At 44.8% G+C, this 22,103-nt stretch overlaps 2 protein-coding genes across 4 annotated transcripts; one reads left to right on the top strand and one right to left on the bottom strand.

Moving 5' to 3' along the window:
* Nucleotides 1-697: 697 nt before the first annotated feature.
* nxpe3 (neurexophilin and PC-esterase domain family, member 3) lies at nt 698-10,441 on the top strand. Of its 2 annotated transcripts, XM_072396763.1 has the most exons (6): nt 698-800; nt 2,713-2,892; nt 4,081-4,862; nt 5,012-5,079; nt 5,195-5,416; nt 6,242-10,441. In XM_072396763.1, exons 2-6 carry the CDS (start codon nt 2,722-2,724, stop codon nt 6,796-6,798), a joined length of 1,800 nt encoding a protein of 599 aa, XP_072252864.1. In that variant the 5' UTR covers nt 698-800; nt 2,713-2,721; the 3' UTR covers nt 6,799-10,441. The 2 variants fall into 2 exon arrangements, with proteins under 2 accessions (XP_072252864.1, XP_072252865.1); XM_072396764.1 differs by lacking the exon at nt 698-800 and having other exon boundaries at nt 2,652-2,892.
* A 1,549-nt stretch (nt 10,442-11,990) lies between these two features.
* Nucleotides 11,991-21,051, bottom strand: me3 (malic enzyme 3, NADP(+)-dependent, mitochondrial). Of its 2 annotated transcripts, none has more exons than XM_072396761.1 (15): nt 20,949-21,051; nt 20,281-20,510; nt 17,940-18,073; nt 16,844-16,993; nt 16,518-16,593; nt 16,263-16,424; nt 15,980-16,083; nt 15,796-15,905; nt 15,203-15,300; nt 14,958-15,071; nt 14,774-14,879; nt 14,199-14,341; nt 13,821-13,994; nt 13,392-13,490; nt 11,991-12,895 (listed from the first exon to the last, which is right to left on the bottom strand). In XM_072396761.1, the coding sequence occupies exons 2-15, from the start codon at nt 20,503-20,505 to the stop codon at nt 12,734-12,736; spliced, it is 1,857 nt and encodes a 618-aa protein (XP_072252862.1). In that variant the 5' UTR covers nt 20,506-20,510; nt 20,949-21,051; the 3' UTR covers nt 11,991-12,733. The 2 variants fall into 2 exon arrangements, with proteins under 2 accessions (XP_072252862.1, XP_072252863.1); XM_072396762.1 differs by having other exon boundaries at nt 20,281-20,513; nt 20,949-21,046.
* Nucleotides 21,052-22,103: the final 1,052 nt, after the last annotated feature.

Here is a 22,103-nt window from a genome sequence, read left to right as displayed (position 1 = left end):
ACAATACAATAAAAACATTGTTACATTCAGAAAAATGATACCTTTGCAATGTATATAGGATTAGGACTGCTGATCGTGGATAATTTGCAGACTTTGCACCTGGTTGAACTTTTAAAGAGAACATTCTGTGATGAGCACAGACAAGCTGACAACACATCAACACCGCATTTCACTTTATGAAAAAAATACAAGAAGATAATAAACAGAAACCTGCGGTGAGGTAAAAGGTATTAAGTGTATCATTGTGTCTTGTATATATACACAGATTCGTCTCTGTTGAACCTATTGTTTCACTTGAGCTTTCAGGTTTGTTACCACTGTTGTTGGCAAAGTGTTCCAAACCCGTTGAACTTTTTAGATGTGATACAAAAGAGCCCAGTTGTTGTTCTTCAATAACTACTCCCCTTCTTCCTGGTTCCCGTGCTGCTTTAAAAAAAAAACATTTAGACACATTTAGAAAACAGTTTCACCCGTCAGACCGTTTCACTAAATTCCCAAAGCTTAATAATCGTACTTAAGCGGCGATGAAAAAGCCTTTGGCTAAAGACACTGGTTTCATTTGTATCTTCAAATCTTGGCAGAATATTGCGACACACTGTTTTACATTACTGTCCACTAGTGGGCTCAGGAAAACGGAAACCTACACGGACCCCTCGCCAGGCTTCTGTTTCCATCCTCCAGCCGGGAGGAGGCTCCTTGGTAGCGCTTCAACGCCTGCGCTGTGGTAAAGAAGCGACCCCGTCTCCTCCCCTCAGCTCTCACCGTGTTAACGCTTCAACGGTCCGACATCGCGCTAACATGTAAGTATGCTAACTGCACGCGACTAAAATGCCCGCTCGAGCAGCATTAAAGGTAACTGGCGGGTGTGGCTTTGTTTAATTGACATTATAAGAAATGCCTTACACGTTGCATTGCCAACATTTTTTTTTCGCTTTTTCTTTGTCGTTGGCTCTGACGTCATTGCAGCCGTTCACATGACACAAGAAGCTGAAGATGAGATTTTGAGACCGACCTTTACAGATGTTTTAAATGGAAATCAACCCGGAGATAACAGAGCAGTCGGTGAATTCAATGGCTGGTCAGTCTGCTCGTTTATACGTGTAGAAATGAAAGGAACCGGACACTAATAACCTTCACGACTTGTTTGGTCCTAAAACTCAGTGGTTCCGCATGAACACTTTAAAAAACTGCAGACAGGAGACGAGAAAAAAAACAACAATAGAATGTGTTAGTAAGGTGTTGAGCAACCACCTGGCACAGTGACAGCTTTGGTTTTCAGAGGCAGCAAACTGTTTAAGTGTCTTGTAACCGGAGGGTGTGAGAGTCGAACGGTTATTACATGGTGCAACCCATTATTAGGTGTTTGGAGAGCGCGAACACATCACCTGCTTTAAAGAGTGTATTTTCAGCTGTTTTATGTTTTTTAACACCCCCCCCTCCCCAAAAAAAACTGCATGGTCATCCTGAGCTCAGCGCCACCAAGCCCACTTTCGGCTGAGGGAATGAGAAAAGTCTCCATAATCTCAGTGTCCTCCTGTGCATTTACAGTAGAGATAATGGCTGTTGTCTTCCCTGGTCCTTTACTTGACTTCAACCCCATCATCAGTCCTCGGTGATGGTGGAACTTTGCTGGTTTTCGTCAGGCTTTATATATCTTTATGTGTTTCGCTTGACCTGCACCAAGCTAAAGTTCCAGCATAATCCCCTTTTCCCATGCAGATTGGTGATTATTCACAGATTACCTGTCTGTTTCTACCCTATTGTTTTAAATCCCTTTTGTTTCACATTTATCTATGTTCAGCGACATTGCTTGAGGTTTGACGTCCTGACGACTGCTTATTATTTTATCCATGGGTTGGGCATCAGCCTTCCCTCTCGATTCCCAGCCTCCTGAGACCAGAGAAGTCGCAAGCTCTGCATTCTCTTTTGTTCTGCCTCTGTATCTGAATGTTACAGCAGCAACACACACGCAGTCCTCTTCGGACTGTGTGTGGTGCCGAAAGTGAATCATCACCCACTTAATCAAGCGGATGAGTTAGCTCAGTGGCCACTGCTGAGGTTTTGTAATTGTTGTGGGTCTTTTGTGGGTGGATGCAAAACTCAGGAAGTGCTTGAAAGCTGCAAAACACCCAAGAGCATCTTGAATCGTTTAGTGAAAATACTTGACTAGTGTCGCTGGTGGTAACTGGTTTGAATTGTGTTATGATTTTAGGTATAATAAGTCTTAGAAAAATGTTTAAACAAAACATTCCAGGGTTGGTGCGATGGGATTTGTCAGAAAAGAGCCTAACTCAAAATTGAACTGTATTTCCTTACAAGAAGTAGAATGCAGTCAGCCACAAAGGAAAACTGCCTTCCTGAGAGATGAAAATATATCTATTCTCTCATCACCAGAGGAAGTCGGCGTGAACGATCAGTGAAACGTAGAATCCCCCAAACTTTGACTTCCCTCACAGAGTGCACGCAGCATTTCCTTTTCACGGATAATTCAAGTTTCGCATATATGTTTAAACCGTTTCCCATGTGAGGAGGAACAATCTACTTCACCCGTCACAAAGATTACAGTCTAACCTGATTTGAAAATGGGGGATTTAGCGGTTTGTGTAAATATAGCTTGTAAACACAGTTTATTATTTATTATTTAGTCTTTATTTCTGCATAAACCGAACAGGTGGCGGCCTGTTCTTCCGTCTTTGTCTTTGTCGTTTACAGCGCTCACGGATGAAATGGTGCCGTCATTGCTGTGGTGACAGCGAGAGTGAAACAGGGCCTGATCATGGGAGACAGAAGGGGGCCACCATGTGTCGAAATCTGTCCAATTATGCCCTGGTCTTCCTGTTTATCGCGCTGTCGGGCTTCATCTTCCTGCTGTGCAACATTCACACTGTGGAGGTGAGGAGAGAAGCGGGACACGTGCCGGTTTTAATTGATGCATGTTTTTTTTTCTCTGTGAATTCTAAAGGGGAATCGATTTATTCAATTATTTTCTTTCTTGTGATTAGTGCCCACATTTATGAGGGCATTTGTTTTAGAGTCCTTCTCTTCACAAATTAGAGTGAATATTTTATTTAAGAGAAACACGGCATTTTCCTTTTTATCTCACTGTTTGAGACGTGAGATGAAAAGGAAATGCAGCACGTTGGATGTGTTTCATAGCTCAGTCTTTCACAAAAAGCTTGTATAATTTACACTGTATGTACAGCACTGTGCAAAATTCCCGAGCTACCCCCTCGTTTCTTTATACTTCGCTTCCAAGAAGCCAATCGTTTTGTAATCCATGAAAGGGTGGTGGCAAGGGCACATTCTTAAGGAAGGGAAACAGGGAGAAAAGGCTGAGATTTGGCAAATGGCACAAGATGTGGACTGAAAATCAGCAGTAACGGGTCTTATGGAGGGTCATGCCCCCCCCCCCCCCCCCCCAAAACAAAAAACAAAACCTGGAGCTCAGCATTACTGAAGCAGTGTGGGATCATTTTGACAAAGAAAGGGAAAGACGTAAAAGGAGAATCCTGCTCAATCTTCATTCAAAGAAAAGCAGATAAACAACAAATGAAAGGAGCAAGAATAAAACAGTCCTAACCTACACATGTAGTGGCATGAGGTCTAGTTTTTTTGACAAAACGGCAGGGAAATCTCAGAGAGTGAGTGTAGCATCTCAAGTTACAAATGTAGCTGCATACTGGAAAAGTATTCAAGTAGAACTAGCTGAGATTAAACCTTTTACTCTCCTCCCACAGGATGGCTGTGTGTAGTAATTTAAAAAGACTCTATTAATCTCCCCCTACTTTGGAGACTCCAAAGTAGACTCCTGAGACTGTATAATATCTCAGGAGCAGCAGCAGCAGAGATGTGTTGTTTGTTAGTCCTCAGTACAGTTAAAACAAACATACTGAATCCTACATTTCCCACAGTGCCACCTGCTACGCTTGTTCGCCAGATCGTCCCACCCCAGTGAATGTAGTTAGTCTCAAAACCCGGTACTGAGAGTGCATAAAGGGAATATTGCTGTACTCTACTAAGCCATAGCGTGCCTTCCTATGTGTTATAGTCGGTGACATCCAGAGTATTCTTTCTCCTCAGAACTGGAACTGCCACACGATTTCAGCCCTCTACCAGCTGCAGAGCAGGATCCACTCGTCCTTCATCTCAGTGAACCTCCCTACGTTCAATCACAACCGCACCTTCTGCGCCCATCTGGGCCAGAAGCCCTCCGCTGAAGATGAACTGGAAGAACGCTACCTGTTGGACTCTATCACCTGGCCTGGCCCTCCCCCTTCCTCCCCACCCATCAGCCTACGCCAGACGAGCGACCCCGTGCACAGCCTGTTCACCCTCCTTCCCACCGAGGGAGGAAGAGTGTGGCACTTGGGCGAAGAGCTGGAGGCATTCGTCCAAATTCACGACTTCCAGGGTCGTCCCAAGCGCTATGGCGGGGACTTCCTCCTCGCCCGACTGCACTCTCCAGAGCTTGGAGCGGGCGTAGCCGGGATGGTGGTGGACCATAAGAATGGATTTTACTCCGCTTTGTTCCCCTTGCTCTGGGTGGGACCTGCGCAGGTTGAGATAACGATGGTGCACTCCAGCGAGGCCGTTGCCGTGCTGCGGCGGCTGAGGGAGGAACGACCCGATAGGGTGTTTTTCAAAAGCCTGTTCCGCTTGGGCTTCTTGTCAGAAACTACAGTGTGCAACATGTGCTTGCCCTCCGACCAGCAGCCTCTCTGCAACTACACAGACCTTTACACGGGCGAGCCCTGGTACTGCTACAAGCCCAAGATGCTCAGCTGTGACACCAGAATTAACCACGCTAAAGGAGGCTATTTAAAGCACCTCATCACCAACAAGGAGGCATTACTCTTCCAGAGGTTTGCAGTATGACATAAAAATGAATCTGTGCCGTAATAAAACCCTAACCCTCTGTTCTTCACAGGATTTGTTGACAATAATGGAAATCCAGATGATTTCTAGCGCTAACTTTTAACAATGCGTTTGTTGTTATCCTTTTATGTCTCAGCGGTGTAAACATCAAAGTTCCCCTCCGTGCTTCGGGAACTGACAGAATCAATGTGCTGCCACAGAAAGGTACAGTTTACCCGCGGGGGAGGCTATGCCCTTTTTGCCGTCTGCTGTCCTCTGATCATTTATTAGTCAAATTACATTTTTTTGTCTGCAACGTTTTTTTCTCGCTTTGCATCAGACAAACCCGAGGGGGAAAGCAGCAGCATGAAGCCGGAACGCAATCAGCTCGCACCCTCTGGATTTTATTACGAGCACTCGTGGAGGCCGTTCGGTGGCGCTGCGGCGCGTCAGTTCAACGAATCGTCGGCCGTCGCTGAGTGTCTGAGGAACAAGGTGATCAATCTGTACGGAGACTCCACTGTTCGACAGTGGTTTGAGTACCTCATCACTTTTGTACCAGGTGAGCAGTTTTCTGTTATTGTCTCATGATTGTTTAGAGCCCCAGAACTGAGACACCTGGGACGGTGTGGAGAACCCAACAATTAGACACAGCGATTCTTACATTAACTCTAAATTTACTTCATTGCAGACTGTACTGTGCTGTATTGAACTCAAGATGTTTGTTGTGTTTATATGATCATCATATGATTATCCAATCCAAGTTGGGACAGGAGCAAGTTAGAGCAAGTTATGAGATAAGAAAAAATAAATAATAATGCCTCTTTAAAACCAGTGATGTCAGCAGGCAGTATCGGGGGTGCAAGCCTAAGATGGACACTCTGATTCCCTTGGATGGCACTGCACCAAAAACCATCAATAAAAACATCGATATAACTGCACTGGGAAGGGATTACTGCAGGCACTACAACACCGAGTTAGATCCACAAATGCCACTTAAAAAGCGAAAATAACCTCCAAAGGCAGCGTCGAAGATGTGGACTCGATGTGCTGTGGAGCGAAGATGAAGACGATCATCTTGGCCGTTATCGCCAACAAGTCGATGCCAGAACACCTTTTAGGTGTTGCGAAAAAGGAGCGGGAACATTACAACGTGGTGAAAGCTTCACTGACCGCCTTTTTAAAAAAAAATGTCACCAGCCTAAAATCTAAATTAAGTAACGAAATGAAGCTGGTGAGAAAAATAATTAAATATCTTGGGTTCATATTGTCTGCAAAGAAGTAAATGTAACACCTTTTTTTTCTTCTTCTTTGTGACTCAGGGTTGCACTTTTGCACTTAACTTGTTTATTTGAAGTCTGACTCCCATGTATTCCATCTTCTCCAGAACTAAAGGAGTTCAACCTGCACAGTCCTAAAAAGGTCGGGCCCCTCATGGCAGTGGACAGCACCCATAATATTCTCTTAAAGTACCGCTGCCATGGTCCGCCTATCCGCTTCACCACCGTCATGTCCAGCGAGTTGCGGTACATTTCCAATGAGCTCGACGGTCTCTCTGGGGGCCCAAACACTGTGGTGGTCCTCAGCATCTGGGCCCACTTCAGCACCTTTCCAGTAGAGGTATACATCCGGCGGCTGCGCCACATTCGACGAGCGCTGGTGAGGTTGATGGAACGAGCGCCGGGGACGCTCGTAGTGATCCGATCAGCCAACCTCCAGGCCCTGGACCAAGAGGTGAGCCTGTACAACAGCGACTGGTACTCCCTGCAGCTCGATATGGTGCTGAAGGCCATGTTCAAAGGACTCAATGTTCTCATAGTGGACGCCTGGCAAATGAGTTCAGCACACCACCTCCCTCATGCGCTCCATCCACCTCAAGTCATTGTCAAGAACATGATGGATGTGCTTTTGAATTATGTTTGCCCAGAGAAGAAAAAGAGCTAGAAATGTTCATACATTTGGCAGACACTTTTATCCAAAGCGACTTACAGGTAGGCAGATAGGGTGAGGACCCCTACTGGAGGTAGTACCTTTCATGCAGGGGATTTGAACCCAGGTCTCCGACACAAAAGGTGGCAATCATACCACTACACTATCTACAGTAAGTGCAATGCTGGTTGTGGGCAGTTTTAGTTTTAGTTCAGATTTTTTAAGTGTTTTCCAAAGCTGCAGGCCCTTTAAAAAACGTCCTTACTGAGAGATTTGCCCGACTGTTTGTGCAATCTGTTCACTGTCCAGTTGTATTTAATTTTGATCCTCACACAATTTATTTTATTTGGGGAATGCCAAAGACTTTGGCACAGCGTTTGTTATTGCTTACTTGCTGTTGCTACCAAAAGGAGGTTTTGTGTGTCCAACAATTCCATGCGTCCATGCTCACAAATGCTACAGCCAGAGGCTACCTATTGTTGCTTGTCAGTCAGTCCTTTCCATCCCTAGTGAATGTAAAACGTCTCAGTCACTTTGAGGAATTTCCTGCAAATGTTCTTTTGGACTCAAAGAGTCTCAGGTGATTAGATTTAGCTTGGTACAAATCACTGGTCACTGTGACCTCACCAAAACATGTATTTGGCCGTTGTTTAGTCATATCAAAAGTGTTGAAGAGTTCAGAAGTCGGCTTCGATTTGACATCATCATTTTCCACAAAGAAAACACCTTTCTCACCATTATTCAGCATCTCCACTCAGGAACATAGGACAATTGGGGACAATAAGATAAGATATCACATTTTGAAGGCAGACATATGTAAGTTCCTGTAGTGTGTGTGCCTTTCTATCTGCTATAAGGAGCAGCTTTGTATTTGGAAGCCAGTTTCCTTTAGTTTGAGGTCAGAGCCAGGTGACGCGTTTGTCCAATTTCTATATTAGAATATGTGTAAAAAAAAAAGCTTTGGTTACCATAAACTGGTGATATATCTGTTAAAAAGCTGTCGGGCGATTTTAAAAGCGATTTAATCTTGCCATCTGTGACCGTTTATGGGTGATGCTGGGATGGAGTGAGAGATGGACAGACGGATTGGGGCATTGTCAGCAGTAACGAAGGCACTGCTCTGGTCTGTTGTGATGAAGATCGACTTGCTCATCCTCGTTCCAACCCTCACCTATGGCTCTGAAATGTGCCGTAGCTCAGCTTTAGAGAAAAGGTCAGGAGTTTGCACATCTGGGCTAGCTTGTAATAGACCCCTGCTCCTCCACATTGAAAGGAATCAGCAGAGGTGGTTCAGGCTACTGATTAGGATGCCTGTTACCTGCCGTCCTTTGGAGGTTTTTCAAGCACAATTAACTGGGAGAAGACCTGGGGCAGGACCAGAGCTTGCTGGGGGGATTGTATATCTTTTTTGGCTTGGAAATGCCTTGGGATGCCCCTGGAGAAGCTGTAAAGTTTTCCCCTTGAAAGAGGGATGTCTGGTTTTCCCCTCCTTGACCGGTTTCCTCTGCAACCTGACCTTGGATAAGCGGAAGACAATGAAATGAAAATGAAATCAAATGGAAAAGGCATGGATTTGCTGGAGGCTGATGCATTGTTTTTCACCAAGCAGTGCCAATCACGGATGGAGAAAAGCTGTTATGTAACAGAATGCATAGATTAAAAAAAAAAAGAGTGCATTAATCAATATTTGATTAGCAGCATATAAAGTGTTGTAAGTGAGACCATTTTTCCATTTTCATGAGAAATATTAGCTCGTCTTGAATTTGATGGCAGCAGAACGTCTGAAAAAGCTGGAGGAACATGTTGCAACTAGGGCTGGGTATCAATCAAAAATTTTCGATACCGATTCCTGAACGATACTTTTTCCGATACCAATTTTATAATATCAATTCTAACAAAAAGGAAATTACATTACACATAATAGTACAAATCTTCAGTTTTATTTTTCAGCTCAGTATTTCAGTTTCCCAGAGGGGACCCCCCCCCCCCCCCCATCTATTACAGTTTTCTGCACGTATTAAGTTGCAGTAACATTGAGATTACTGCCGGATTTCGCTGAAGGTTAATTTACCTGTTAAAATGCCACACACTGCGCCGTCCTCGGTATTCTTAGATGAAGCCGAGTCCAGCGGTGGAGATTTTGAATTATGCCGCTCGACTTCTGTAGCGTCCCCAGACTGACTTGAATGCTGAGAGGAGGATGGCTGCGGTCCGACCTTCTTGCAGTAAAACACGGAGCAACTTTCTGCTCTTAAATTGATTTTGTGCACGGTCAAATAATTAATTAAATTAGTCTTGTTGATGGCCTCAGCAGCGATGACTCTTTGGCATATACTGCATTGCGCACTATTGGCATCAATCTTGGTGAAATGGAGCCATGCTTTTGACCTCGCTCGGTGGCATTGTTTTAAGCGGTCCGGCGACACACACACACAAGACCACGTGATTAATCTCTGGGTACCAAAACTTGGCATCGAAAGACAAGGCATGTTTTTATACCCGGTACTACCGAAGCATTTCGGTCGGTGCCTTAAGAGAACCGAAGTTTGGTACCCAGTCCTAGTTGCAACTAATTAGGGTTAATCGCGACTGCTCGGTAACAAGATTGGGTATATATATTAAAAAAAAAAGAGCACGTTAGAGAGGCAGAGTCTCTGAGAAATAAAGAGAGGTAGAGCAACTCCTCAACATAAAATTGTAGGGACCTTGAATATTCCATCGTCTACAGCACATAATACCATGACAAGATTCTGAGAGCCCGGATACATCTCTGTGTACAGCAGACATGAATGGAAATCGATGTTTGATTTAATCGAAAAGATAAAATTTTCATGGAAAGCCTTACATATCCGGCTTCCTCCCACCATCCAAAAACAAGCATGTTAGGTTAATTGGTGACTCTAAGATTGTCCTTAGGAGTGAGTGTGAGCGTGCATTGATGGTTGTCCCGTTTGTCTCTGTGTGGCTCTGTGATGGACTGCCGACCTGTCCAGGGTACCCCGCCTCTCGCCCGATGACCGCTGGAATAGGCCCCAGCCCCCTCACGACCCGACCCAATTAAGCAGGTATAGAAAATGGATGGATGGATGGGCTTTACATATTTCAGCAAGACCATGCTGAACCCCACACTGCATCTATTACAACAGCATGGCTTCATCGTAAGAGTCCAAAGTTTTTTGAGACGTGTCCCTGCCATCAGTATGGAGATGAGCTAATGTGTTAGCAATATTTTATATCATTAGAAATGTTTTTCATCGAATACAAAAACGTCTCGCTTTCAACATTTAATGTTATGTATGCTCTATTGTAAAAAAGAAAGAAAGAAAATCTCTGCACTCTGGTTTTCTTTACATTTTAATCAGCGCACCAACTTTTTTCAGATTGGGGTTGAACTTTGGAGATGAATAAACTCACTTCAAGATAATAGAATAGATATTACCATTTCCTCTTTTTGATTCGTATAGCACACGACGCCGTGGTCACATTTCCAGCTGACATGAAATGTGGGTCACGTTTCTATTTATACAAACACTTGCTTTAATGGCGATGCTGTTAGATTGGGTTCACGCATTAACTATGAAAGCTCTAATTTGTGGCGATGCTTTTTCCTGCTCTGAGGCTGTGGCACAGCTCAATAAACAGTTGTGAAGGCAACTAATCTCCTGTCTGGTGTGCTGATTTTTTTAACTAAAATGTTGTTTACATTTATGAAATGTACTTTCAGTCAAGATCTATTCTCTCTCATTAGGGAGGCAGCATTAAAGCAAAGGGCAAAAAACTGAGATACCATCTCCCATTGGAGGAATGACAACTTAATTTATATAATGCCTTTAATCTTACGCTCTCCAGGAACTACTGCTCAGACTGTGTAGCTGCCGCCATAAATCAGTCACAGACCAACCAGAGTCGGCACACAGCTGCCGCCCTCAAGTATTTTTTCTCCACAAAGTCACGGTGAGATCGTTGGGTTGGTCTTTAAACTTACCATGTAAACTGCCCTGAGATCATCATGCTTTGTAAAAAAAAAAAAGCATGAACATCTGTTCAGAGGTCAGGTTCACCCATACATACTTGCTAAGGTTTGAGGTATGAGGACATAATCAAAAATGATCCGGTATGTACAAAGTCTTACAGTGAGGATAATCCAACCTCAAACGAGCAGCAACGCGTGATATATTATGTCATTTATCCAACAAAAACTAGGCCAAATGCAGGGTGTGCTTTCATTTATTGCATGCAATCCTGTGTCAGACAAGTTGGCAGATGAAGCACTTTGGTAAACAGTGTTTAATAGCCGACTCACTGGCAGTGATTCAACAACTTGGCAAAGTGGGGGAAAAAATTATGCAAATGGATACAAACCGTTTTGATCCGTTAATATCAATGATAATCTAACAGGATTTATTACTGCTCAGCATAGAGAGCAACATTTCCACAGATAACTGTAACTCATTTCAGAGCGACGTGTTACTTGAATAATTCAGTGACGCTGAATGTGGATTGCAGCTTTTCCCCTCATTCGGAGCGACTGTGGTGTTGTGTTTGATTTAAAAAAAAAAAAAAGAAAAGTATCTCAAAGATAAAGAACAGAAATTAGCCAAAACCTGTGAGGAATCCCACTTGTAAGCTTCGAGAATAAATGCGCTGCTACAACAGCCTTCATCCCTCTGGAAACCCACTCCAAGGCCATTTTATCAGACTTAGGATGGAAGGTGTGTCAGTCTCAGTCCAACATTAAGCAGTAAGTCAGGCACTCTAAGCTTTTTCTCAAACGTTTAACTGTACAATTAATACTTAAAAACCTTGGTATTAAAGCTTAAAAAGAAGACTCCCGTTTTTGCTGTAACTGTGACACATTTGTTTCTTGGATTGACGGCAAATACTTAACAATTTTTAGAATATGACAAGCGAGGCGTAACAAAGACGAATGGTCAGTAAACTCCTGGGACGTCATTTGAAAACGTTGCCTTTTGTTTGCTTCTGATTGCTCTCAGAGCGTGTGCCAGGAGCCAAGAGCAGATTTTACACTCAGGCAATACCTCGCAGCCAGAATCATGGAAACAAAGCAGCTCATAAATTAACCAGCAGGGGGCAGAATAACAGGGTGTTTTGGTAACATGAGACTGGAAAGTATCGCAATAAAAGTTTTGGCCTTGAGAAATTATGACATTATGACAAAGGTTTTTTTTTTAAAGAACTCCAAGGCGTTTTGTGAACAATTTTATTCAAAAAGTTACAAGTTCCCTTTGAAAACTTCACGCATATCTCTTAGTGCTAAAGCCGCCACTGCATCGTGTTCTCCAGGAGTGAAAGATAAGATACAGCTCAGCGGTAACTTTGGCAAAAAGCACAACAAATTGAGCTCCGTACAAAACTAAAAGCAAAGCACGCGACTGTGTACAAAAACACCTTCTCTGAACACATTCAAGGAAACAGCTGTGCCTCCCATTACAAAAAAAAAAAAAAAAGATGTGTTTCTCACAACAAAGCAGGCAGAGACAGATTTAGAAACACCAGTCAGCCCTGCATGGAGGTTAAAAGACAGCTTGTGCACATGATGACTGGAGTGTAAAATACAAAGAAGCTACAGATGCGTCTTGCCAGATGTTTTAGCTTGTAATTTGGAGCAGATGGAGGCACAGAGGTTTTTTTTTTTTTGGTAACACAGATTAAGGGTCAAAATGAGTCCTCTGTTCCTTTGTGTCAACATGAGAGAACGCTATTTGATACTGCGACTACAGCTGAATACCACAACTTCTAAGCCAAGATAAAAAAAAAACAAAAAAACAAAACAATGAAAAGGAGTGCAATTTAAACCGTTTGGATGATATCCGATATGCTCCTGAGCAGACGCAAAATATTCTCAGGAAACTGATCAAACAAAACGTACAAGCACGAAAGAAAATAGACACGCAAAAGGCAAGAATCGTCTGCAAAGTGTCTGAGCGAATCACACGTCCTGGACGTTCATGGCCCCCTGCGGCCAGCTGTAGGTGTCCAGCGTGAAGGAGTCGTAATCGGGACTGTAGATGTGAGACAGCACAAACGACTCCTTGTCTTTGGGCTCTGGGTACACCGAAGCAATGTTGTGTTTGTAGGCATAGTTGATAATCTGGGAAAGGGGTAAAACAGAGGGGGAAGTGTTAATCAGTCGTTCATCTCCAACTGAGCCCCGTACATGCACAGTTACACACGAGCATTTGTTGTCGTCCTTTAGATGCTGACAAAACAAACAAACCAAGCACTAAAGTGAAAGTCTGGAGCTCATTGGTATTGTTCGAAACATCAACCACAGCTTCAATCTCCTCCGATTTACAGCGTACATGAAGCGGAGGGAGAAACTATCCGGATCGTATTCTTTTCACGGAATAAAACCTGCATGTTGGCGACTTCACCCACCGAGCCGAGCAAATCAACAGGCGAGATCATCAGTCATTACTTACCGACAGCGACAACAAAGCTAACTCTGCAAAATGCTAGTCAGCATTTTCTGGAAACAGCTAGACCTTCTCGGACTCTGTGACTCAACAATAAACACGAACAATAAATAATACAGGTTTCACAGTCAGACGAAAAGAAAAGGTAGAGCTGATGGGGAGATCTCGTACCTTCACTGCAATCTTGAAGGACACCTCTCTTATGGTGTTGAGAGGAGGATAAAGTCGTCCCTCGGCCAGGTGCTCCTCTGTGACCATGTCAGCGATGGCCTGACAGAGACAGACAAGAGGAGGAAAAATGAATTCGAAGAAGATGGTAAATGCAGAGGAGATGAGGTTGTTAAGCCAGTTTGATAAAGTTGCATGTGGGAACAGGAGGGAAATCTTCCCAGGAGGGATCATCCTTTACATGATCAGAATGAAGGCGATGAGGTTCATTACCATCAAAAGATCCAGCGCACTCTTCAAAAATGTTAAAAATCACATTGGAGCTTTATTTTTTGGGGAATTTGGGGAACAATATCCTCACGAATGTATTTGAATGTCCAGTTTTTTGCAACATGCAAACATATGTACGTAAAGTGTAACTGGGGAACATACCTCTGCAGTAGTGAGGAAGATGTCATCAGACACGTGGCGCACTCTGCAGGCTATAACGCCCAGAGCAACACCGGGGAACACGTAGGCGTTGTTTCCCTGGCCGGGGTAGAAGGTGCGTCCATCGGGCAGCGTCACCTTGCTGAATGGACTCCCACTAGCAAAGACGCCCCTGCCCTAATTCAAACGAGGAGGAGGAAGAGATAAAACTGTTTTAAGCCTCGGCTGTTAACGACACTTTGACGTGAAACTTGCCACTTGGACGGCAGGCTAATATAATCCAGAACAACAGCTTTTAAAGTTGTCGCAGGATAAGCATTTTACACTTTTTACACTTTTGCCAGGTCTTAAATATGCACACAGGGTAATTGTGTGACTCACCTCTGTGAGCTTGTAGCATTGCTCTGCTGTACATTCGGCCTTGCTGGTGGGATTGCTGAGGGCAAAGATGATTGGCCTCTCGTTGAAGGACGCCATGTCTTTGATTATCTTCTCAGTAAACGCTCCTCCAATCGCAGCCACGCCTACGGGACAAAGCAGAGTCACCTTTCCCAAAAGCAACAAATGCAACTTCCCCAGCTCCAAAGAGCCAATGTGAACAGGCTTCTGAGCCCGGTTTGGCCACATCTGGTTAAAGCACAGCAGCACGTTGGAAGTAAAAATCTTAAAAAGCAGCCGGTTCTTTTTATTGTGTGTGCAGTGCTTGATTTTCAGACCTTTAAACATCCAGGATCCTCTTTAAAAACTACATGAAATTAACCGGAAACAGAGTGAAAAGAGGGATTTTGTTGCAATGGACTATCGTGCAGAGCCTTTAATCCACAACTCATCAGGAGTTTCCAGAAACTAATGAAACGTAACGACTGGTGGTGATACAGTGAAAGTTAAATGTGTGAAACTGAGCTCAGAAATAGGATTTCACAGCTTTGCCTCAGCAGCACTTGCAGTCATCTCACCTATAATGGCGGTGGGTTTGATGGTGTGCACCACCTCCTCCAGCGTCTTCAGGTGCGGGTGCTCGTGAGCGAACTCCTCCTTCTCGTGGTTCAGGTGGCTTCTTCCCTGTACGAGGGGAAAACTTTTTTTTGAAAATACTTCATTGTGACCCACTCACTGAAAACATGCGAGTAGATGTGCTACCTTCACAATGAGGCCTTTCGAGTCCACCATCCAGATCCTCTTGGCCGCCTCTTCTCTACTTAATCCCTCTTTGGCCATGGCCATTATGAGAAGGTGGGCAATACCCAGAGCAGCCTGGATGGGAAAAAAATAAATAGACAAAAATAAAAAAAGCATCTGAAGAGTCTCCCGTTTCAACCATTTTCAAAAACATTAAAGCTTTTATTCTCCTTAACGGCGTGAATTACAAGAGTGAATCCTCTCACCTCGCCCGCCCCCTGGAAAACAAAAGTGTGGTCCGACAGTTTGTTTTTGGTGATCCTCAGAGCAGCCAAGATCCCAGCGACAGCTACAGAGGCCGTGCCTGCAGGGGATATAAAGTCACAGTTTTCGGTGGGACAGTGAAGCACTCGTGGCTTCTCACAGCGGCTCACGAGGTAGTTTAAGGCCAAAAATGCGAGGGCAATCTAATACGCCATCTTTGGTCGTTGCTCCAAAAAGGATGCTCTGAACCCTTTTCCCAGCCTGGGGAAATATGCCTAAAATGCGTATTCATGGCATGTCCACAGTAAACAGAGCTGTTGTAGAGCCACATGGAGTAAATGCTAGCTTTTGGGCTAATTCTGAAAGCTAACACTTTTTTTTAGAGGGTATTACCATCATGTAGTGCATCCACGGAACATGATGTACAGGTTTTATTAAAAGTCAGTCTTGAAATGAACAAAAAAGATGAACTGGACTAACTTTTAAGTTTGGTACAGATCCTGTTAACACCTTTAACGTGACTCAACTCGCTTTTCTCGCTGTTGAGGCCATAAGGAACGAGTAACATTTCTGAATCCTGGGAGTAACGAGGTACCTTGGATGTCGTCATTGAAGGTACAGTATCGATTCCTGTATTTGTTGAGGATGCGAAACGCGTTGCTGTTGGCGAAATCCTCAAACTGGATCAAGCAGTTCATCCCGTACCTGCAGAGGAAAACAGGGCTCAGATCATCCAAACCACCGGGACCATCTTTGGTTTCTTTGTGCCTTTTACTCACTTGTCTGTCACTGCCTGCATGAACTCATCGATGAGCTCGTCGTACTCCTTTCCTCTGATTCTCTTGTGCTTCAACCCGATGTACAGAGGGTCATCGAGTAGCGCCTGGACAAAAAAAAAAGTAAGAGACGTCTTCCCATTATCTCTCTGGTTTGATTTTGAATTGCTCGTGCCTAGAAATCATTCAACAATTGTCCAGGTCTCATCAAGAACTATCTAAAAATCGGATGCAGAGTCCATGACGACCAATAGGAAGCGGATATGAGGTGCAACACCAGGATCACCTGGTTGTCGGTGCCGACGTCCAGCAGCACAGGGAGACAATTCTGCGGCTGAACCCCGCCGCAGGCCGTGTACAGCGCCAGCTTCCCAACAGGAATACCCATCCCATAGCTGCCCAGGTCGCCGAGTCCGAGGATACGCTCCCCGTCCGTCACCACGATGGCCTGCACAGAGACAAAGGCATATGAGCGATGTGTGAGACGCGGCGGTATCTTCTCAGGAGCAAGCTGTCGTGACGCTGCGTGCGCGGTTTGCACCTTGATGTCTTCTTCGGGCCAGGAGTTGAGCATGGTGGCGATGTGTCCGCGGTCGTGGATGGTGATGAAGAGTCCTCTGTAAACATGCAGCAGCCAAAGTCACAGCTTTGTCGGAGTTGATGATGTAGTAAGTCAGTCTGCTGCATGTCACTGGCTTTAACTCACGACAGCGATGGAATTCAACCATCAGAGAAAAGTTTTCTATCAAACGGACTATATCTGAAGCCTCAGTCAACAACTAAATAACATCAGAACTTAGAATACAACATGGAACAGTTAATCCCCGATAAGGTAACACACATCCACAGCAATGGTGTTAATCTCACCGTGGTCTCCTGAAGGCGAGTCCATACTGCTGACAGGCCAGGCCGACGGTGGGAGTGTACACGATGGGCATGAACTCCTCGATGTCGGAGGTCAGCACACGGTAAAACAGCTTCTCGTTCCTGTCCTGCAGCGTCATGAGCAGGATGTACCTGAGACAGAGAGAGCCAGCGAGACCTCGCATCACGAGCTCCGTTCCAGGATTCAATCTGAGTTCAATGCCTCCCAACTCAGCAGACCATTTTAACTTTAATTCTACCGACTGGGCCGTCTGCAGAGCCCTCACGCAGCCTTTAGGGTTCATCTTATCTCAAAAGGTGCTTTCAGTGACTTTGATTTAAATTATTTCATATTATTGTTTGCTGTACAGTCCTAATTCATCCATCTGGGTGTCTCTGTCTATTACTTATATTTCATGTGTAGAGCGGGTGCAGGTTTCCAGTTTCACACTTTATCAGAGGGACGAGGGCGCCCTGTTGGACGCGGTGAAGAAGAATACCACTCAAGACGTTTAAATGCAGTTGAGTTGAGCTACGGTTAGAGTTTGACGTGGCCATTTAATCAGGTCACTTTCTTTGCCCTGGTTCACATGCACGGGAGCGTAATCAAGTTACTGATTACATACGTCTGATACCGTGATGCCATCGACTGTGTGAGACAACATTCGAGCCATGCTGCTGCTTCTTCCTCTGTGGGAGATCATCTTAAATGTAAGCACAGCTGACTTCAGCGCACAGTTAATGAGTTCATGTTAATGAGTGACTTTTGTGCCGATGATGCTGCGGTTTCTCAGAGCTAATCAACAGATGGAAAAGCTCCAAGTGACCAGAAGTTGATAAACAGTCTTAATGAGCTCATTTTCGAATCGCAGTGTTGGACTTCTGTTAGTCGTCTGACTAAAGAAACTAAAGAAAAAAATATGTGAACGAGAGCGAGTGAGGAACGATTATAAAACACTAGCAACAGATGTGAAATGCTAAAGAGGATCTGACCCAACATAAGGGACAGTTCCGGGAAACTCATTGAACATCTGCAGCTGTGGTTCTACCATCTTGAACAGCACTACGAGGTGCTTTATTGTGAATGTGTGCGTCTCACTTGTCCAGAGGGTTGGAGCGCGTTTCATAGCTCTTCATGACACGCAGCACTTGCACATCCTGGGAGAGGAAGCAGGGGGGCAGCAGGCCGTGGATGCCCAGCTGTAAGCGTTCCTCCAGGGTGAAAGCCATTCCCTACAGGATGGGGAAAGAAAAAAAAAAAAAACGCCATTATACAACACTGTGATCCCTGGGAAGAGTCTGCGCAGGCTTGAGCCCATGAACTAAATGAGGGAGCGGAAAATCCAGACCACAGTGATTCATGCGCTTGTCATCACACTGAGATGGCAGCTATGACTCATACCAGAACCCAAAAAAAAACAGACGTCCGTTTTTGAGGTCTTGCGTCTGGTTATGGCCATTTTGAACAAGAAAACCAAAGAAACCACTACTGAAAGCATGTGTACTGGGAGATGTGCTGGTAACTTGGAGCAGGAAACCGCAGGAGGTGCAGCCCTCTGGTTGCAGTTCTACTCCTCTGTCTTTCTGTTGACCGGAGGGGAGTGTGAGGTACATTCTATTTATTCTGTCCAATGGAGAGGTCGCCTGAGCCCACTCCCCTGTCAGCTCGACTTATCTTTCCTCGCCTCTGTTTTGCCGCTTGTCCCGTTTCCTCTTCAGCAGAAAAGAATCGCTGCCCTGCACAGGGAGTAAACTGGCTCTCACGGCTCAATTTGTTTTTACTGTGGCTCTGTATGCACCCATGTCCTGGTAAATTATTCACGCTGGCAGAGTTTCAAGGGGGAAACCTGATAGATCCCATTGCCTGTACAATTGTAACTTCTGCAGTTGCGACACAAGCTGCAGTTGTTTCCCACTGACGAGCGGTTTGGCAAAAAGATGCTCGAGGACAGAGCAACACTGTACGTCGCAGATGAGAGTCTCACGGTGCAGGGGAGGATTTGCTGTAGCGGCAGAACTTTTCCAGCTACAGTAAAAGGTCACTGCAAGAAGACAGTGATAAGCTGCATGCCAGGCCAGGTCAGCAAAAGACGGGAAGAGAGAAAGTCAGTGGGGAGGAAAACTCTCTTAAAAAAAATGAACTGGGAAAGCTTTTCACAGTCCTTCCAAACGTGTTCCCCGTGCTGTGAAGACGGTCAAAGAAAGAGCCACAGATAAACAGATTATAGCTGAACCTCTTATAGCGACCATCTAAAGAGGTACTTAAGTAAACCCATTAAGGTGACACTCCAAGCGAGCCGTTGTAATTCGGCTTAAGACTTTATAAAACATGAAGAAAAGAGGGAAGTCTTTGAAATGAGTGGCTAGGAGCAGTATCAACTGTTACATTAACCATTATCCACAACTTATCGCGATCGCTGTGAAGTTATAAACCCGTGTTATGGTTTTATAGCCTGACACACTGAAGGAGATGACCGACCCTGTGCCGACTCTGAAACCGCTGAGATTAGAGGAAACAATCTGGCATGTTTGCAGAAAGTAAGAGGCCAGCCACGTTCATAGGATTTCTGGCTGTTTAAGCCTCATCAATAAATTAAAAAAAAACAGTGACTCTCAAACATTACGGTGGCTTTTGGAGCTCCTCTGTGTTTTTTTCCTTTTTCGACTCAAGTGAGGCTCCACTTCCTGACTGTTTGCACTTAACTGACCTGTGAGTGAGGACATTACTGCTGAGTGGGCATCTGCGAGTGGAAGGAACTGAGAATGACCCGCTAATCGACCAAAATAAAGCAATAAACTCCGCTTATGCCTGGAGATCAGTCCTGTCGTCCTCGTGAGCAGTGCAGTGAGGTCATTTGAGGATATTCTCATATCCATTTCACTACATGCAACGCAAAAGAAGAGTGGGAATTCAATTCACTTTGAGTGTCTGTCCAAAAGCTGTTGCTTGTGTAATTTTATACGGGACATAATATCATCCGTATAAACTGTCGTGTTAACATAGCAACAGCACATGTTTAGATTTTGAGGAACCATGATGCAAACTACTGTTTTCAGACCCATTCTATGTAATCATCAGCATCATGAATATTTGGATTATTCCTAAGGTGTGTTTTCTGAGATCCTTTCATGCTTGGGTTTTGTGGTGATACTCTTTGATTTGTAGCTATGTTTCGCTCCATTTTGCTGTGCTTTACACCCAGGTAAAGGATCAGATGTTTAATCGATTAGACAAGAAAGTAATGTGTAGCTTCATATGCAATGAGAAAAATACATAGAATTTTAGTTGTAGCCATGATATGCAGACCTATTCAGGTCAGACAGAGATATACAATACAACACACACCTGAGAATGCTCTTGTTTGGATTTGTCTACATATTTACATGCATGACTCCCATTTCACTCCTAGGTGTATACAGAGACCTCTTGCGGAGCTCACCTTGTTGAGGTAGGGATTCCTGGTAATGTCGAAGCCCCGCTTTTTGGTGTACACGCTGCCCTTGTGTGTTGTGCCGGAGTGGCAGACCCGCACAGGCTGAAGAGCGGCCCTGTCGGCCTGCGGTCCCCCCGCAGGGTGACCCGGGGAGGCGGCAAACACCCTCATCCCGCCCGCCGCCGAGCGCCTGCACAGAGACAGCGCGGCTTTTCCTGGGAGGGAGCTCATGCTGCCTGCTGACATCCAGGGACAGAAACACAACACAGTCGGTGCGTTTGCTAGTAGCACAAGTCACCTTACAGACTGGAAAGAGGACACACAACCCCGAGATGCCAAACATACCGCAAATGATACGAGTGAAAGGGTCTGCCCCCCTGTAAATAAACCTGCTTCGAGTGGGGCCGTTAACAGTTAGCTTCAAGCTGCGTCACTTCTACACCCGACAAAACAACTGGTGTGTCTACATGCAGCGACAGTTAAGAGACAACAATAGAGAATACGCACGCAGCCTAATGTGTTCATATATACATTTTGCTGCTTGCAGCTGCATCCGCTATACTAGCTATCGTTAGCTGCCGGCTGCTTTTAGGATAAGCGGTGTTTTCTTGATGGAAGATCCTGCGAGGCAACTAATTCTAGCTAGCGCCAAGTTAACGATCAATTAGCCTCACCTGAAAACTGCGAGAAGCTGCTATTCGCCTGACTTATACTTTCATAGGATGCGCCTCTGTTGTTGCCCGCCGGCCGTATCGATCTTTTTTTTTTTTAAGGAGAAGGGGGGTGGGGGGGCTTGACAGCTGGTCCAGGATCCTTTGACATTGGCAGTTTAACTTCCTCAGTCAGGTCAGCCCGCCTCTTCGAGCGCCGCCGCAACCAATGAGGGAGCGGCTCCTGGGCGCCTAGCCCCGCCCCCTCCGCCTCAAACACAGTAAACACACAGACATAAACACTTCAGCATCCTCCAACTTTTTTTCATCCAGTTCAGCCTCATAGAAGCGAAACGCTCTACAATATGCTTTTATTAAAGAGTAATGGTTGATTGTAGGTCTTTTTTGTTCGTCCTTGTAAACAAAATAGCTGCAAGTACACAGTCTAAGAAGATCAAGTTAGTAGGGAAGTTACCAGTAGTTGTTTGCAATAAATACACAAAAGATAAACAGTGCACGGACAGTGGCTCCCTCTGCTGGACCTCCTATTGCCTCCATGCATGAGTCACTTGGAACACTCCCAACAGAGCTTAGTGAACCAGCCCTGCCTGTTCTTCTTTGTGGCAATCCCCACTGGTTTTTCCCACTGGTGGCAACAGGTGCAGCGCACAAAGCTCACAGGTTTCCTGTTTGTGCCCAGAGGCATGGAAATATCAGCAATAACAAACCAGATAACCACAAAAAGGACTATCAAATTAGCACAATTGTCACTGAAAGTATGTCTCGCAGAGCAGTTGCATTGTCGTTTTCCTAATAAACGGTTCAGTGAGTGATATAAACAACCATGACATTAGCACATTATATGAAAGCTACAACAAATAATTTAGATCAGTTTTGGCCCCAAATCACATTGTCTCTGGAAAAACCCCGGTCTTAAGTCTCTGTTGTAGCTCGTTTTATTCTATTTGAACCTTTTCTTTCCTGGCAATTTCATGAAAAAATAAAAAATAAAGTAAGAGGAGGCCACAAGAAGGTACAGTTATTTAAGACCAAGCTGACACTTGAACTCAGCACTGAAATCCACCCCCCCAAAAATATAGAAAGTAGTCAAACTTGTCCGATCGATTTCCAGAGAGAAGGGGGAACTGCTCACCTTGAAATGAAAAGTAAGGACCAGCT

This window comes from Leuresthes tenuis, unplaced genomic scaffold (genome assembly GCF_036924035.1).
Source record: "Leuresthes tenuis unplaced genomic scaffold, fLeuTen1.0.hap1 SCAF_12, whole genome shotgun sequence".
Lineage (NCBI taxonomy): Eukaryota > Metazoa > Chordata > Actinopteri > Atheriniformes > Atherinopsidae > Leuresthes > Leuresthes tenuis.
Note: the sequence above shows the minus strand (reverse complement) of the source record. Positions and strands in the feature narration are given on the sequence as shown.

Excerpts from the sequence above, each read along its gene's own strand:
- nxpe3 (XM_072396763.1), top strand. The coding sequence starts at position 2,722 with ATGAAATGGTGCCGTCATTGCTGTGGTGACAGCGAGAGTGAAACAGGG. Across the intron at positions 2,893-4,080 it reads GCAACATTCACACTGTGGAG|AACTGGAACTGCCACACGAT; the intron begins GTGAGGAGAGAA and ends CTTTCTCCTCAG. Across the intron at positions 4,863-5,011 it reads GAGGCATTACTCTTCCAGAG|CGGTGTAAACATCAAAGTTC; the intron begins GTTTGCAGTATG and ends TTTATGTCTCAG.
- me3 (XM_072396761.1), bottom strand. The coding sequence starts at position 20,505 with ATGAGCTCCCTCCCAGGAAAAGCCGCGCTGTCTCTGTGCAGGCGCTCG. Across the intron at positions 16,994-17,939 it reads CGCTCCAACCCTCTGGACAA|GTACATCCTGCTCATGACGC; the intron begins GTGAGACGCACA and ends TCTCTGTCTCAG. Across the intron at positions 13,995-14,198 it reads AATGCTACAAGCTCACAGAG|GGCAGGGGCGTCTTTGCTAG; the intron begins GTGAGTCACACA and ends CGTTTGAATTAG.